Below are 16,890 nucleotides of genomic sequence, written 5' to 3'. Positions count from 1 at the left end.
TTTTGTTTTTTTGTTTTGGTTTTTGTGTGTTTTACTTGTTCACATCTGTCTCTATCTCAGCTTCCTCTTCCCTAGATGTGGCTGGCATTTCTCTTGCCACGATCCATTTATTAATGTTCTTACTGGTTTTTCCAAATATATCCCCCATACTCAGAGCATATACTTCAACTTTTGTCAGGTTTCTAAGAGACAGCTCGATCATTCCTGCTTCCAATGTTCAAAGATCTTTACAGAATCAGACCGAAAGGTGTCGGTGCGATCACCTTATGTGTGCCCCCCCCACACACACACACCCAATTCTCAAAGCTTCTGAAGGGAAGGAGAGCTTTTGAAAGGTGCCATGAGGGTAGAGATTTCAAAACTTGGGTTAGTAGTTTCACAAAAGAGTTTCCAGAGAGACCCTCTGCCGCTTTGCGTGCCAGGCACTGGCTACGAATCAGGGAGAACATTCTCATCAGAAACATTCAGACTGGCACCAAGATTTTAGACTCCAGCCTCCAGATGGTGAGAAATAAATTTTGACTGTTTCTACGCTGCTCAGTCAGTGATGCTTCGTTATAGCTAGAATAGACTAAGATGCTTCGGTGGCTATTCACGGTCTCCTAGGACCAAATCAATTCTAGTTCCTGTTCACTTATATATCATCACGTAATCAGTCATTCAGCAGATATAAATTTAATTCCTATTGAATACCAAACTTTTCTTTTAAATAATGTATCAGGAGCTCACTGATAATTGATTTTTTAATGATGTATGCAAAGAAAAACATCCTACAGGGGCAAATTTGATAGTTTTGTCATGATTCTGACAGAAAACAAAGCTTAAAAACATGTAGATAAACACTGTTTGTACTTAACGTGATGTCTAAATTCAAAAGATAAAATTAGATTCCAATAATATATCACTGCTGTGTGAATGACCTGAACATTCAGGTTCATTAAAGCACTCATATTTATGGTCTTGCTATAGATCTATAAAATATTATTTAAATAAAAAGAGATCAATGGTGGCCAGAGTGGTTGCACAGTGGTTAGGGCGCTTGCTTTGCACACAGCCAACCTGGATTCAATTCCTGGCATTCTATATGGTTCCCCAAGCACCACCAGGAACGATCCCTGAGTGCTTATCCAGGAGTAATCAGACCGAATTCACAGCACCTGAGCACTGCTGAGTGGGCCCCAGACCCAAAATGAATAAAGAAAGAAAATATAAAGAAAGATTGAAAGCTTAGAAGGAGTAACTTACCAGGAAATTGAATGTCATTTGTGTTCCTTTGAGCCCGACCAGTTAAGATGTTAGTAAAATTCGCCATTGGTTTCTTCGGCGTAATTGATTTCTTCATGAATGGTTTGAATTGCTTTTGGAACTTGACAGGGTTGGCGAGGCCGCTAGACAATGATCGATTTACATACCAAGTTAAGTTAGATAGAACAACTTGAGTTTTCATTTCAATGATTGATTCCACAAATTCCCTCATATCTTTCTGGAAAAGTTGGATGTCTGGTCGGGAGCCTTTTATCCACTTAGGGATGGTAGCATTCAGTTCTGATGTCTGTGCAGAAACATCATGGCACATCATCAGAGTTTCGTGGACGGTTTTGTTAAGCAAAGAGAGATTCATTGAAAGATAAATGGATTTCGCTTCCAGTGCCTTAAATCTGGAACTTAACACCTGCAGCTGAAGAGCCTGGTCTTTCTCTTTTGTAGCCTCACCGCCTTTTTTCAGCGAAACATAATAAGGTATGAGCATTTTCGTCAGCTTAGACTCAATGTCTTGTAATCTCGTTTCAAACTTTGTTGAGTTCTTTGAGGCTGAGTGTACTATTTCCTCCAAATGACTCACATTTTGCTGATATTTTATCACCTGGGAAGTCGTTTCATTCAACATTTGATGAATCTTTTGAAAACTGAACCCACCTAGTTTCTCATCTTTAGGAATATCTGCAAGGGCTTTGGCCACTTGCAAGACGAAGCTGTACCGTTGATTATCATTGATCAAAATCTCAATAGAATCATTCAGATGCTGGAATTGAGAAATAAATGTCAAAATAGTTTTCATATTTTGGTTACAATCATGATGAACCCCAGAATTAATCTCTATTGTACTGAAAGTCTCTTTTAACACATAGTTATCTTGAATGAAATCAATAGCATTATTTATAATTGTCATTGTTTTATTCAGACCATCTTCCATTTCTGAGGCATATTCATCGATACGTCTGTCTAAGGAATAACTTCGACTCTGTACTTCACTTCTAAGCAAGTTGTGGTTTTTTGTAAGTTCTTTGAGAAGAAAATTTAGAGTATTCACAGCACCAGTCAGATTGTCCAACTTTTTCTTTGTAACTACATCTTCTTTGGATTGTCCGTTTGTTATTCTTTGTTTAAGAGATGGTCCTTCCTCAAGAAGAGGTTGAAGAATCTCCATATCATAAATCAAATCATTTATTTGCTCTTTCATTTTATCCATCTTCTTGTCCATCGGGAAGACAACCTCAACCAAAGTTTGGTTTAAAATTTGCACATTGTCTTCTGCTTCCCTAATTTGCATTTCCAGATCACTTCTGTGCTTGGATAGCATGTTTTCCCATTCACTCCTGACGGATTCTTTCTTCATCTCCAAAGAGATGGTGAGGTTGTCAATCTTGCTGTCTTGGACCTGTAAATCATCAAACAATTGTGACATCCTCAAGTCCTGCCTCTGTATCTTCTCATGTAGAGTAGACAAGTCCTCAGAGACACCCTCGCCAACTGATTCCGTTCCCAGAACACTCTTCTGCTCTGGCATTTGTTCAGTTGGTGAAAGATGACCATAACCCTCCTTCATGTCAGACAGCGTCTTATTGAAGGATTCATGATACAAAATGCTCCGTAAATGTTCCTGTTCTAGAGCATTTTCTAAATGCATCTGTTTTGCTTCTAGTTCTTTAATAGGCTTCTCACAGGTAAAATTCATTTCTTGTCTTATATTCACAACATTTTTCTTTAAATCTAGTATATCGGTTAAAATGGGTTTATTTTCTTGCATTATTAGAGCCTTTTGCTGAACTGCTATGGAAACCACAGATTCATTAACTTGTCGAATTGTTTGCCTGGTGCTTTCAAGTTCTTCTGATAACCATGAAACAGTTTTGAAGAGCTGTGCCACAGTCTCTTGTGTGTCAGTTTGAAAAGTTTGGAATTGTTCTCTCACTATGTCTCTTACTAGATCATTAAGACTTTTGGATTTTAGACCTAGGGAGACAGATAATAAACAAAATTGAGAAATTATTTTAATTATATATGATTTTAGCTGTCTCTAGAAAGACACAAGCTTTTAGATCAAGCAATAACATGTAATCATAAGTACATCTTGACAATACTTAAGAAATTTTTAAAAATACCATTATTCATAGAAAGTGATTATTTTCCTAATGCATATTGCTGAGAAGAGAAAGTAATTGTGATGTAGACTATAAAACTATGGCTCTCTGTATAAAAGACAAGAAGAAACTACTACTAACTTCAGTTAATAGACCCAAGTTACATAATTCTAGGTTTAACCTCTTTCTTGTATAAGAAGAAATGACTCGGTAGATGGAGAGACAGTGCAGAGGGTAAGGCTCTTGCCTCCTATGAGTCTGACCCGGGTTTGATCCTTGACACCCAGACGGTGCCCTGAGCCATCCCTGAGCTCAGGGCCAGGAGTCAGGGCTCAGTCAAATCCCCAGTGTTAGTTCATGGTTGCTCAGTTAGGTTTCTAGTCATTGGGTTTCAGAGTTTGGATTTTGACCTAGTGAGAAAACAATGAGGTGGGCTGGGGAGAGAGTTTCTAAGCACTGGAGCACACACTAGTTTTGTTTGGGCCTTGAGATTCTGGGCCTTGCATGGACATGCCCCAGCCCTGCCAAACACCACTGGGTCTAGGCCTGGGGGCTCCTGAGCACAGCCAGCCCTGAGCACGGAACAGTCAAGCCCACAGTGACGGGCATGCATGGTGGGGAGGGGTCCTTGCCCCGCCTCTGCCTCCTATCAGCAGAACTGGGGTGGCCCCTGTTTAAAAATATATAATAAAGTTACTACAGTGTACAAGTTTAATGGGAATAAGGAGCTATACGAATTAATAGTCAAAAGATTCAACAATAAGGTGTAATAACTAGAAGTTTGAGGGTCAAAAAATGTTGACATCAAATAAAAATAAGTTTTCAAGATAGATCTTGATTATGATAGTAACTGATCCTTAACAAGAGGGGCAGAATCTCTCCTTAATGTAGCACATCCAGTATCTTCAACATTAGGAAATATGGATTGACCATAAGCCAGAATTATGGCTATAGCTCTAAAAGTAACATCTTAATAAAAGGGAAAGGGAAGTTATTTAGACCCTCACAGAATAGTAAATGAATATTTAAGTATGCTTTATAAACTGTTATGGATGGGGCCAAGGAGATGGTACAGTGAGTAAGGCACTTCCCTTGCACATGGCTAACCTGGGTTTGATCCCTAAGCACTGCCAAAAGTAACTCATGAGTGCAGAGCCAGGAGTAACCCCCGAGCCTTTCTGGGTGTGGCCCCCAACAAATCAATCAATCAATCAATAAATAAATCAACAAACTGACTGTGAATGGTCCGGAAAGATAACTTAATGAGCTGGGGTTGTTCTTCGTTTGGGGGGCCCAGATTTGATCCCAAAGTACCAGAGGAAACAACCAAAGGCGGTTGGGGGGCTTTCCCCACCCCCAAATACTGTGGGGGCACCTCCCCTCTCCCCCAAAACCAACCTATTACATCCCAAACCAGAACAGAGGTAAAAATATATGCTTAAAGTATATTTATACTTTATACGACAGAGAACTAAAACTCAGAGAGGTTATATTCATCCAAATCCAGAATGTTTCTAATGACTATAATATAAAACCATGCTGTGAGTGAAACATTCTTAAACAAGAGGTTCTGCACAACGGGCTATGGCCATCACCAGATGAGTAATGGCTAACTATGTAATCCCTTCAGAAGCAGGATTATTGGGGGCTGGAGCAATAGCACAGCGGGTAGGGCGTTTGCCTTGCATGTGGCTGACCCGGGTTCAATTCCCAGCATCCCATATGGTCCCCCGAGCACCGCCAGGAGTGATTCCTGAATGCATGAGTCAGGAGTAACCCCTGTGCATCGCTGGGTGTGACCCCCTCCTCAAAAAAAGCAGGATTATTTGGAGACGGGGGTTGGGGAACACCATTTGCTACTCAGGGCTTACTCCTGACTCTGCATTCAGGAAATCCACCAGGCAGTGCTTGGGGATCATATGGGATGGCAGGGTTGGAACCCAGGTTGGCCTTGTGCAAGGTGAAGGCCCCACCTGCTGTACAATCTCTCCAGCCCCTCAAAATTTATATTCTTAAAATATCAGTTTTTATAAAAATAACAGTTTTATGAGCAAGATGTTAAAAGTATTTGACATGCATGAGAGGCTTATAAAAACAATATTGAGAAGAGAAGTTATACCCGGGGGAATGAAATATTGCCTTAATACCTTATTATTAAATAACCTGGTACAAAGTTATAAATATAGTTTCTATAGACAAATATTTCCTTAGAAATTCTAGATCATAAAGATCAGTACTGCTAAATGTAGAAAGAAGGAACATTATATATCTAAGCTTAGTTGAAATAAATATATTTAAAACTACAAAAAATACAGGTGAAAATCAGTTTTTATATAATATAAAATATGAAATGTGAAGTTTAGAATACTAATCAATGACACAAAGTACAAAATTACTGAGGAGAAGCTAAACTAACTAGTCATAACTAACAAATAGTATACTGAAATGGTACTAGTTTGTAAAGCATGAGTCAGAAAGTTCGAAAGCATCTTTGTTTTGTTTGGGTGCTGTACCTGACTATGCTAAGTCCTTACTCCTGGCTCTGAGCTCAGGGATCTCTCCTGGAGGTGATCAGGAGACTGGATGGGCTGCTGGGATTGAAGTGGGTTGTGTGTGTTTTAGGCAAATGCTGAGCCCACCTACTATCTCTCTAGCTCTAACGTGCTTTTATTTTATTAAATTCCCTTGGCACTTAACCATTAATGATGTATTCAACAAGTATTACTGAGTATTGAGTACTCTCTCTTTTGGTGTGTGTTGGGTTAGGGGATCAGGAAAACTTGCTGTGTTCTGGTGGTGTTTGTGGGGACCACGGGGTGCTGAGACGGAACTGGGGTGCTCGCATGCACCTTAGAGTGTATGGTGTGAACGTCAGGATAAAAATGATGGAATAAAACTGACACTGAAATAGAGAGTAGTCTGGACTCCTGAGCTAAGTAACAGGGGAAAAACTAAACAATGGGAGCAGAAAATGGGAATTGCTCTGTAGTTTGAAAAATCTAGTCTGCAAAATAGAAAACTTAGGTGGGGCACATTCACAATAGTGTCATGGGGGGGGGGGTTTGGGTCACACCCGGTGATGCTCAGGCGCTACTCCTGGCTCTGCACTCAGGAATTACTCCTGGAGGTGCTCGGGGGACCCTATGGGATACCAGGAAATCCAACTCAGACGGGCTCCGTGCCAAGCAAATGCCCTCCCTGCTGAACTCTCGCTCCAGCCAGTATTCTACTAGTTTTAACAAGTTAAAAAAACTTGTTTTAGAATAAGAACCTTTTCAGATAAAAACTTCTACACTTCGTTTAAAGAAACATTCATATAGAAATATACTTCACAATAATATATCAAAATGTTTTGTATAATAACTGAGTACATCATCTTAACTCAGTTTTATTTCATTGAGAATCATCTGTTTCTGCTTCTTGGAAAACAGTGTAACAGTTGTGAGCTTCTCAGACATGCTTGATATCAGATTTGTTGGCGCATGGACATATGGCTAATTTAGAAAATTCAAAATCTTTTAGGAGTCGGGACATTTGATTTCGCAGTTCCCATGGCTACTGGCAGGGAAGAAGCGGTGGTTTCTCACCTTGGGTTAGACGGTGAAGAAGGGATATCCGTGGTCTGCCAGAAAAGTGTTTTTCTGGATAGGTGAGAAGTCTCTGCTCATACGAATATTGGGATACAAAATTAACTACCAAACAGAGGGGACTGAGACCAGACAGGAAGCGATGGTGAGGGCAGTGGTGGGGGGTTGGGGGCGCGTTGTTGGTGACGGGTTGGTGGGATTCTGCACAACTGAACTACAGGATTGAGTTCCCCTGGGGGCGGGGGCAATGCGGGGGGGGGGGTGGGGGCGGGACAGGGTGAGGGGAGCAGGGACCCTGCTGCTGAATGCAGTGAAGTGTCGGAACAATTTACGCCTCAAACTGTCATTAACTATTGTGAATCACAGTACTTCAATAAAGATGGTGAAAAAAATTAAAAAACTTGAATCCTTAACAATGGGCTCTCTGGGTCTAATAATTGATTTTGTTTTCTGTGTTTTGGGAAGGAGCGTTGCTCTTGGTGGTCAGCATTGTTGGATTTTTCCTTTGTCAGTGCTAGATTTTCAAATAGCGCAATTGATAGGTTAATTCTCTCATATTGTGCTAAAAATTCCCCCAAAATTTACTATAGTAGTCTAATAAATTACATATTATCTCTGTTTGACTTCTTTGTTCTATTATTACTCCAGGAAAGTTGTGTTCCCCTATGATTCCTATGTATGAGCTCTGGTCATAGGACAGGTTTATATGCTCAATATGGTCTTTTATCAATGGTTTAATGTGATCAGTTTTTACATGGTTAAAAAATTATAGTTTTCCATGTCCTGTTAGATGTTACAGAGACTTCAACTTAAAAAAAAAAAAAACCTTTTACTATAAAACACCAATGAAAAATAGAGCTAAAAATAAAACGTGTATGACACACAAAAAGGCCATACAGAGAACATTTTATAAACATATGAAACAAAGCAAAAGAGACCAGTAATCCTGAAATTTGAAGCATATAGTAAATCCCGTGAGTTTAACAATAAACTCAGTGAATCCTATGAAGCACAGTTCCTGCCCAGAACAAAAAGTCCTAAAGTTGGGGCTGGAGCGATAGTACAGTAGATAGGGCGTACTATCGCGGCCAACCCGGGTTTGGTTCCCAGCATCCCATATGGTCCCCGGAGCACCGCCAGGAGGAATTCCTGAGTGCAGAGCCAGGAATAACCCTTGTACATCACTGGGTCTGATCCAAAAAGAAAAAAAAAAAGTCCTAAAGTCTTTTAGATCAAAAAAATCTTCCCAGTTGAGATAGATGATCCTTCTAGAATATTTACTGGACGGCAATTATATACTCTTCTATAAGGATAGAAGATTAGCCTTGTATTGACCTGCTGGAACTGCCTAGCAGTCTGCTGTGCTTCATGGCCAGCGTGGCCATCACCCTGGGTACCGCTCACTCTGCTGGTGTGGGCAGGAAGGGGCCTTCCCACCTTAGACCTGCCCTCGGGTCTTTGGAGCTGTGAGTACATCGGCTACTGTGGCACAAGGCCTGGCAGCTGTGCTCTAGGGAAGTAACTGGAAGATTGTCTCGGTTATCTGGGGGCCAAGTGCATCAACAGAACTGAGCCCAGAGATCACTCCTGGCGGGGCTCAGTAACCATATGGGGACTGAACCCAGGTCACCTCATGCAAAACCAGCATCCTCCTTTGTAATATTGCTTAGCCCTCTGCTGCTCCACAAAATTCAGGCAAACTTGATTGGCATGCATAAAGAAGTTACTTTTTTTCCAACCTGAGAGGGTTCTAGAACATATTTTATTAATTATACTCCAAGAGCAAACTTCTGAAATAATAATGGTCAAGATTTATCCTCAATGATTCTTTCAATATAATTAAGATATCCATGCATCTAGCTGCCTTAATTGGTACCCATTTACTTCACCACTATTCCTACTTATTCCAGTTTTTATTGAAACACCAGGATTGACATTACTGTTAGTGATAGTTTGACGTGTACGATGTGCCAACACAATACACTCCACCAGTGTCCCCTTGAGCTATGAACCGTAACCAAGCAAAGTCAAGCACAGCTCACTTTAATACGTCAGACGGCAACTAGGTACACAATGTGAATGAATCAAATGAGATACTCAAAAACCTACTACAAAAAAGTAGAGTATTCAAATCATTTAAGACATTGAATGAATTAAAAATATTCTATGAGTGGTCAGAGTAATCATACAGTGGTTAGGGCGTTTATCTTGCATGGCTCACATTGTCTCCCAAGCCCACCAGAAGTACTTACTGAGTGCAGAGCCAGAAGCAACCCCTGAGCATCACTGGGAGTGGCCCAGACCCCACCACTAAAGAACACCCTGTGAAAAAATATGTTACTTTTCTATAGCAAGCTCCCTGCAGTGCATACACAACATGTCTGAGGAGATGAGTAAGTCGTCTGTCTTGTGTCTCAACTGATCGAGTGACTTGCTTTACCTTTACCTTTCAGAAAATGCTGAAATTCCCCGCCTTTGTCCTCGTTGATTTTTTCTTCCAGGGAGGAGTGCGTATTCTTTACCTCACTCACAGCCAGGGAGATGTTGTCAATCTCCTTCTGCAGAAGGCTCAGTCTCACTGCCTGGTGGCTCAGCTGCTCGGTTATTTTTCGTGTCACTGCTGCAGAAGAAGGACAATGGTGAAGATGAAATATATGCCTGGTGCAAACTATTCGCTCTCATGAAAGAATTCAAAGGTGCAAAACTCATGTTTGCACGATGTATTTGAAAGTGTACAAGTCACTGAGGAAATGGTGACATAGATTTGTCCTGTATATAGGCACAAATTAATTTTGGTAAGTGTTATAATATCTTTGATTTTTAAAAACATTTCAACTTTGCCCCAAATCTTTAATCTGTTTTCCCCTGATTTCAAATAGTTACTGTGATACCCTCAACAGAGGAAAACAATGGTCAGAAACCCCAGACAGGGCCCAGGTGATAGTACGAGGGGCAGAGGGGCGGGGGCACTTGCCTTGCATGCACTGACCCAGGTTCAATCCCCAGCATCCCTTATGGTCACCTGAGCACTGTCAAGAATAGTTTCTGAGTGAAGAGACAGGAGTAACCCCTGAGCATCACCAGGTGTGTACTCCATTCTCACACAAAGCAAACCAAGATAATTTGCTTGAGAATAAGAGCTAAGGCCTCATCTGATTTCAAATCTATTGCTTTGGCTAAACATATGTAAATATATGTATATATGCATAAAAGTAAACATGCATAATACAGCTATAGTTGTGTATATTCTGAAAACTTTTATTTCCATCCTGGGATTTTTTCTTTTTTCTTTCTTTCTTTCTTTCTTTCTTTCTTTCTTTCTTTCTTTCTTTCTTTCTTTCTTTCTTTCTTTCTTTCTTTCTTTCTTTCTTTCTTTCTTTCTTTCTTTCATTTTTTCTTTCTTTCTTTCTCTCTCTCTCTCTCCCTCTTGCTCTTTTTGGGCTTGAGGCTCATACCTGGAAGTGCTCAGGGATTACTCCCGCAGTGTCAGAGTACCATACCTGGCTCTGGGATCAGTTGTTAGCTACATGAAAGGCAAGCACCTTACTTCTCTGGTCCCTAAGATTTTTTTAAAACGAGAGATAGTGAGATTTAAAGATAATGAGATTCTTTTAGCTTGAATCACTTCAAATGGCAATACTGGTTTTTGTGCTTTTAATATACACTTCAATAACACTGAATTCAGGTTCTTGAAAAATTAGGGTACGGTGCTAAAATGGGTTCCCCTGCTTCTGTAAAAGAGCTCCCTTCAGCAGGTTCCTTAATTTGCCTGCCTTCATTTGCATAGCTGGCAAGAGGTCACCGTCAGATGATTTTTTGCAGTGACCAACCTGACATTTCTAAGAGGCAGGTAAGAAATGGTAAAGGATTTATGACGAGGCATGAAAATATATATACCATGCCTGATTTGGATCAACAGAGATTCTTGTTGATTGTCTGAGTCACAGCTATTTCACCTGGGCAGTAATCAATACCACTTAATTTTTCCCAACGAGTCAGTGCCAAAGGGCCTCGAGGCCCCTTACAAGGATCAGGTCATTCTTTCTGTGTCCATTCTCTCTTGTGATTGCAGCCCTTGAAGGACAAAAGCTTTTTTGATTTTATCTGAGAAACCTGTGATTTCCTGACGTGTTTTCACTCTCCTTGAGGAGCCTCCTGCCAGCCCCATTAGCCCAGGCACCTGCAGTTCCTCATGCAAGCAAGAGGACACCAAGAACTCTGGCCGTGTCCCCCTTCAGACCCTTGACGGCCACAGGACTTCTTGTTTGGAGAACGGTCATTAGCGGCGGTTGGCAATCACTGGGGTGGGGTGGTAGCAATTACGGTGGTGACCTGGGTCATCGCAGTCCTGCTGTCGCTGCTTCTGCTCCTCCGTCCCCTGGACAACAGCTGCGTGACTCTCCGCCTGGGCGCTGTGTATCAGCTGATGCTGCTCCTGGACTGGACAGAAGCAAAAGAGAAGGCGGTGAGGCCGCCGGCCGCCTGCCCCTCCCCCAGGCCCGGGTCATCGAGAGCTGACACTCATTTTCCGGGGCGCTGGAGCATGATGCCCTGCCCTGATTGGAGAATCAGCGGCGCCAACCACATCTGCATGGCAACCCGCTACCACACTGGTGCTGGAATAGCCAGCTCCTAATCTGTTTGAGGAAAAAAATATATATATGTATATATATATATGCATATATTCAGTTCTCGGGTAGGTGAAAATGGATGGTAGTTTGGTGGGTCCCTGCGAACTAGCGGACTGAAATTGCTGACATAATTGAGGGGGAGCCTCTCAAACCGGCCGTGTTAAGTGCAATTTCTGCTTTGGAACTGAATTGTCACCCAAGTTGCTTGTTTAACAATGCAATTTCCAGCTGGGGCCGACTGGAAAATAAGGGAGAGAGAACTACAGTTTCCTCCGGGAAGAACATCTGTTTGAGTCGTAATGCCATTTAAATGAGCAGTTCCAAGATTGTAAAGAAAGGCAGGGGCTCAAAATGGAATGAAATGAGAGTAGCAGGATAGAGCTGGTCGTAGGGTCACCGTTGGGTAAAAGCAGTGACATTTCAGAAAAATAGGAAATCAATGCCTTCTGGTAAGGAATCCCTTCTCATTTCCCATGATTTAAGTAATGTTTTAAGTGAGAATGAAAAAAAAGTTACTGTGGAAAACAATTGGGAGAGAATATTTGTTTAAAAATATAGAAAACGTTAAGTGACGCATGTCCGTGATTTGCAGATTTATAATGGACAAATTAGTCCATTGAAGTTCGCATGTCAGAGAAAGCAAGTGTTTCGTGCCTGGCTGTGTTTCGGCCCATGTGAAATTAGGTGCCAATGAAACTGTCCTCTGACACCTTTGGCACATATGGCCGTGGAGATAACACTGAAGTGGGCCTACCCCATAGAAAATACATGTGACATTCATTTGATGTAGTCTCTGTTGTAACAGAATTTTGCAGTGCTCTTCTTCAGGGTTGTGAGCTAAACTATCGAATTCCTATCCATATTCAAGGTTTTTTAATGGCTTTGTTTTGATTATTTCTTCCACCATTTTACAGGTACTCCTGTCTACTTGTTTATTTATTTTGGTGGTAGAAAATAACCCACAGCCTGAGGAGAAGTATACCTAATTTTAGAAGCAGTGATAATTGATTGAAATTGCTCATTTTTGATAAGCCCTAAAAAAAGGTTCTGATAACCTAAATTCAAAAAAACCCAAAAAATGCTATTGAAATTGCACGTTTTCATCAGCTTTCGTCCTTCGACATGGAGGAAGGATCTTTATGGCAGCTGAAACCTCCACCTCCGTCAGCAAGCGGCGTGAAGGACAGTCTCGGAGCACTCAGTGCTCGCCGGGAGCGCTCAGAAGTACGGCGCCGGGTGCCCCTTCTCGACGTCTCAGTTTCATTACGTGGGGACCCCACGCCCCGGCCCCGCACGGGGACCAAATGCAGGGCGGAGAGCGGACCCAGGCTCAGCACCTGCACCCCCGCGCTATCCCTCTGGCCCCCAGCGAGCCGCTAATCGACCCCACTTTGGAGCAGAGATCTGGGCTCGCACAGGTCCCGGGTGCAATTTCGGGTGCGCATCACCGCTGCAGGACCAGCGGACGCGTCCTGGGCAGCTCCCGCCCGCCGCGGTCCCTGTCCCCCTTAACAGGGGCGGGTGCTCGGGATCAACTCTGTACATACTCCTGCAAAAGGAGCCAGTGGGGTTAACAGGCCCACAGCCCTTCCGTTTTCTGATCGCTTACGTCTCTGAGCCAGGTGCAGAGACAACCAAGAGAGCTGGTCCCTCTAGCACACACCTTCGCACCACCTGGAAGCCGGGTTCGGGTACAGGGAAAACGAACTTCCTCTGTGGCTGACAGGTAGAGTCGTCAGACTGGAGACTATTCAGGCTTCCTTTGCTGTCATTAACATGTCACGGTTTCCCCCTTTTCTGCTAGAGGAGTGTTTTTTCAGCAGTTTGTTCCCAAGCACCTGCAATCTTGAAACACTGCGGGTTTGCTTTCTTCCTATCAGCTTCCTTGGGGATTCGAACATGTATACCTGTCACCCGGCAGCTTCGAACAGGACGGAGAAATCACCAGGGGAGGTCGAGGCAGCTCCCTCTGTTAATTTCCCGCTCTGAGAGGGCATCTGGATGTGGGTGTGGTTCACATCAATAGAACGCACACACCAGTAATTGAAGGAAATTAATAAGCTGTTTAGAAATCATTATGGTAATCTGATGAGTCATTTTCATTATGAGTTTATGTTATATAGTTCATAATATGTGATCAATTAGACACTAAATTAAGAAAATAAAATTTAATATATTCTTATTTATCGATCTTGATTTTATACTAATTGACATTGCCACATTAACTGGCAAAGGTTTGAAGACAGCCTATGTCCCTTCTCACCCCATTCTCATAGCAAGAGGGGACATTAGTTCAGTCACTTGCTAAAGTGGAGTGATCTTACAGCAGCACCATACACAGAGGACTCAAAGTATTTTTCTGAACTTAGTTATAAATAATAAAGAAGGGTTTTGTTTGTTTGTTTGTTTGTTTGTGTCACACCCAGCAATGCTCAGAGGTCACTCCTGGTTCTGCACTCAGGAACCACTCCTGGCGGTGCTTGGGGGACCATATGGGATGCCAGGGATCGAACCTGGTTAGGTTACATGCAAAGCAAATGCCCTACCTGCTGTACTATTACTCAAGCCCCAATAAGGAAATATTTTTAAATCACACTATTATATTATACTGAAATCATGTCTTCATCTCTTTATAAAATATTATATCCTGTATGTTCATACGGAAATTTATAAGTGCATTTCACTTGGTATCTTCCACTGAGAAAGCAGAGTCGCAAACACACACTAATACATTCAGACTTTGAAATCTTTTAGGATCAGATTTGAGTGGGCTTCCTTCATCAAATCACCTCTTTGTAACCTAGTCTGGGCAAGATCCTGAATGTCTAAGAAATGAAACAACGCGGTTCAGAGATAACATGTCAGTAAAAGAAAGATAGGATGTGGAAAGCATTAAAGTATAATTTTCTATTTGCCTTAGGGCCAAAAGAATTTCAAATAATTTTTATTGACAGTCTGGGGGAAACGTTACTGCATTATAGACAAGGGAATAGAAAAATGAAATACTAGAAAAAATCAGCAGATTATAAATATAAACCAAGAAAACCAGGAAAAGAAATGAAAATCAGTGACAAGTGGGAGGAAAAGAAGTAAATAAAGTAAAGTAAACTGTCAGGAAGAAAGATATTGAAAGGGATAAGAAAATAGTGATTATTAACCAGAATAAAGCACTGAAGTTTTGATTGAAAGCCATTTTGTTGTACCTTGCTGGTTTACCACACAATTGTGGAAATATTCTGAGTGAAATAAGAATATTTTTTATTCTTATTTTTTTTAAAGACAGATTTAAAAGAAAATGTAAAAGAAAATGTAAAAAAGACTTCAAAAATTACATGACAAAACTGACTTGATGACTACACACTGAACTTCTGTTTCCTCTGAGAGTTGTTTTGAAGTGGATTGTTTTAGGGAGAAGCAGGGAGAGAGAATTATAGTCCTAAGACAAAGAAATAATCATGGCAGTAGACCCAGAGCGGCCGCACAGGAAACGGCTCCTCTGCTCCCAAAAACTGTGACCCCAGAGGCCTACTAACCATTTTGGCACCCAGCGTCTTCTTACAGAAATGCATCTAGACTGTGAGCTGAGCTACGACCCCATGCCGCCCCGGGAGGGGGAAGGTTTTTCTCTCTCAGCCTTTTCTTCCCGAGGTGGCGGTGGCCACGTGGCAACCACCATCTTATAGAGCCACTAACCAGAGGTACACGCTTGCAGTGACGCGACTTCTGGCAGAAATCTCTCTGGGCCTAGTTACTAAAATATCAGAAATCCAAAATCTGCAACAGCGGCCGCGCGAGCTCATATGTCCTTCATTCTCAGCAATGGAAAACAAATTATCAAATGATACCTTTTCAGCAGCTTTGATTGTGGGGGAAAATTCTAAATAATAATAGTGACTTTTCTGTGGGAATATTAAATGTATTCAAAGTATAGAGAGAATAAAGTGAAGGTCATTAGCCACATGGCAGGGCGGGGGGTGGGATGGGGGTATACTGGGGTTCTTGGTGGTGGAACATGTGCACTGGTGAAGGGATGGGGATTTGATCATTGTATGACTGAGACTTAAACCTGAAAGCTTTGTAACTTTTTCCATGGTGATTCTATAAAATAAAAAAATATTTTTTAATAAAAGAAATAATCCTGGCATACCACATGAAGATCCTTATAACCCAGCTGGCATTACTGACCTATTTTCTCTGCAATTCATCCCACAGAGTCGTTGTTAAGGAGGTTAAAAACTTGAAATACCCGTTTAATAATTTGAGCGGTTTCTGCTCTCTTTGCCCATCTGTGTGTTGACCTGGGTCCAGTACTTGCCTCTTCCCTCTTTATTGCCAGAGTTTGCCTGTGAGGAAGTCCCAGAGTGGCGCTGACAAGGTGTCACTCTTGTAGTGGCTGCCTGCTCCGCCAATGTGCATTCGGTTTTTCCGCCTAACAATCTCTGTCCTCCCAAAGGCATTCTCTACCCCCAGGACTGCCGCACACTTGACGTGCTCCCGGCAGTCTCATTTCGCTCTTCAGCAAATATCTTGGCTTTACTGCCTACGGTGTAGACTTCTCTACTCTTTTTCCTGGACCTTCTGAGAACTAGGTGCTGGCATAGAAGGAGGTACTTACTGAAGTGAAGAACTTTGAAGTGTCTATTCGCACTTTAGACTTTTTCTAATGCAATATATTAAATTGTGTATTTTTTTTTCTCTCCCTACTCAACATTTCCCATACATTTCCCCCCTCTTGCCCCCCTACAAGCCGATGGAGACGGGGTGCCAAGAGGAGCAAGCAGGGGAGCAGAGCCTGCCACGGCCCTGTCTGTCCTCTGTCTCTGTCAGTCACCTGCTACTATCTGCCATCTTCACCCCAGCCCCGGAAGCCTATAGATGTCATTAATACCAGCTCAGACCTGAAGAAGCTCCTCGCTTGCGTCAGACACCTTCCTGGGTGAGCTGGGAGACGGGTTTCCCACTACGGGTCCAAGGGGACGTCAGCAGAATGTAAAGGGTTACTGAGATTTAGCACGTACATCAAAGAAGAAAGCTGGGTGCTTCCCGAGGACTTGAGGTGCTTTCTTTTTCTTTTCTTAAACTATAAAATCGTAATTATACTGATTAACGTGCTTCTAAGAAGTAATGTTCTAGCTCAAATTGGAGAGCATCAGTCCCTCCTGGAAATAAATATAAGAAATTGCTTTTCTCCATTTAGAATGTTATGACTTTTGATCATACCAGATTTTTAAAAATAATCCTTCCTCTCCCCTTTGGTTTGGACCACGTCATATGATCTCTTTTATATGTAGAATCTGACCAAGACTGACT

General features: G+C 42.0%; 2 protein-coding genes across 4 annotated transcripts in view; one reads left to right on the top strand and one right to left on the bottom strand.

The window, feature by feature from the left end:
- LOC129404835 (protein MAL2-like) overlaps positions 1-16,663 on the top strand; it is a 106,273-nt gene extending 89,610 nt beyond the window's left edge. For 2 of the 3 annotated variants that reach the window (XR_008630166.1, XR_008630168.1), the window contains one exon: positions 16,328-16,663. The gene's annotated coding sequence lies outside the window, so the exon portion shown is untranslated. Of the gene's footprint in view, positions 1-9,450; positions 9,745-16,327 lie in introns of all 3 variants that reach the window. The other variant, XR_008630167.1, reaches the window with a different exon arrangement.
- The window catches only part of LOC129404834 (multimerin-1-like), a 54,053-nt gene that overhangs the window by 12,864 nt on the left and 24,299 nt on the right, over positions 1-16,890 (bottom strand). Inside the window, exons 4-6 of the mRNA XM_055137884.1 lie at positions 11,282-11,389; positions 9,396-9,569; positions 1,246-3,234 (exon numbers count right to left, since the gene is read on the bottom strand). Coding sequence (XP_054993859.1) covers positions 1,246-3,234; positions 9,396-9,569; positions 11,282-11,389 — 2,271 coding nt within the window. The remainder of the gene's footprint in view (positions 1-1,245; positions 3,235-9,395; positions 9,570-11,281; positions 11,390-16,890) is intronic.

The sequence above is a fragment of the Sorex araneus genome, chromosome 5 (genome assembly GCF_027595985.1).
Source record: "Sorex araneus isolate mSorAra2 chromosome 5, mSorAra2.pri, whole genome shotgun sequence".
Lineage (NCBI taxonomy): Eukaryota > Metazoa > Chordata > Mammalia > Eulipotyphla > Soricidae > Sorex > Sorex araneus.
Note: the sequence above shows the minus strand (reverse complement) of the source record. Positions and strands in the feature narration are given on the sequence as shown.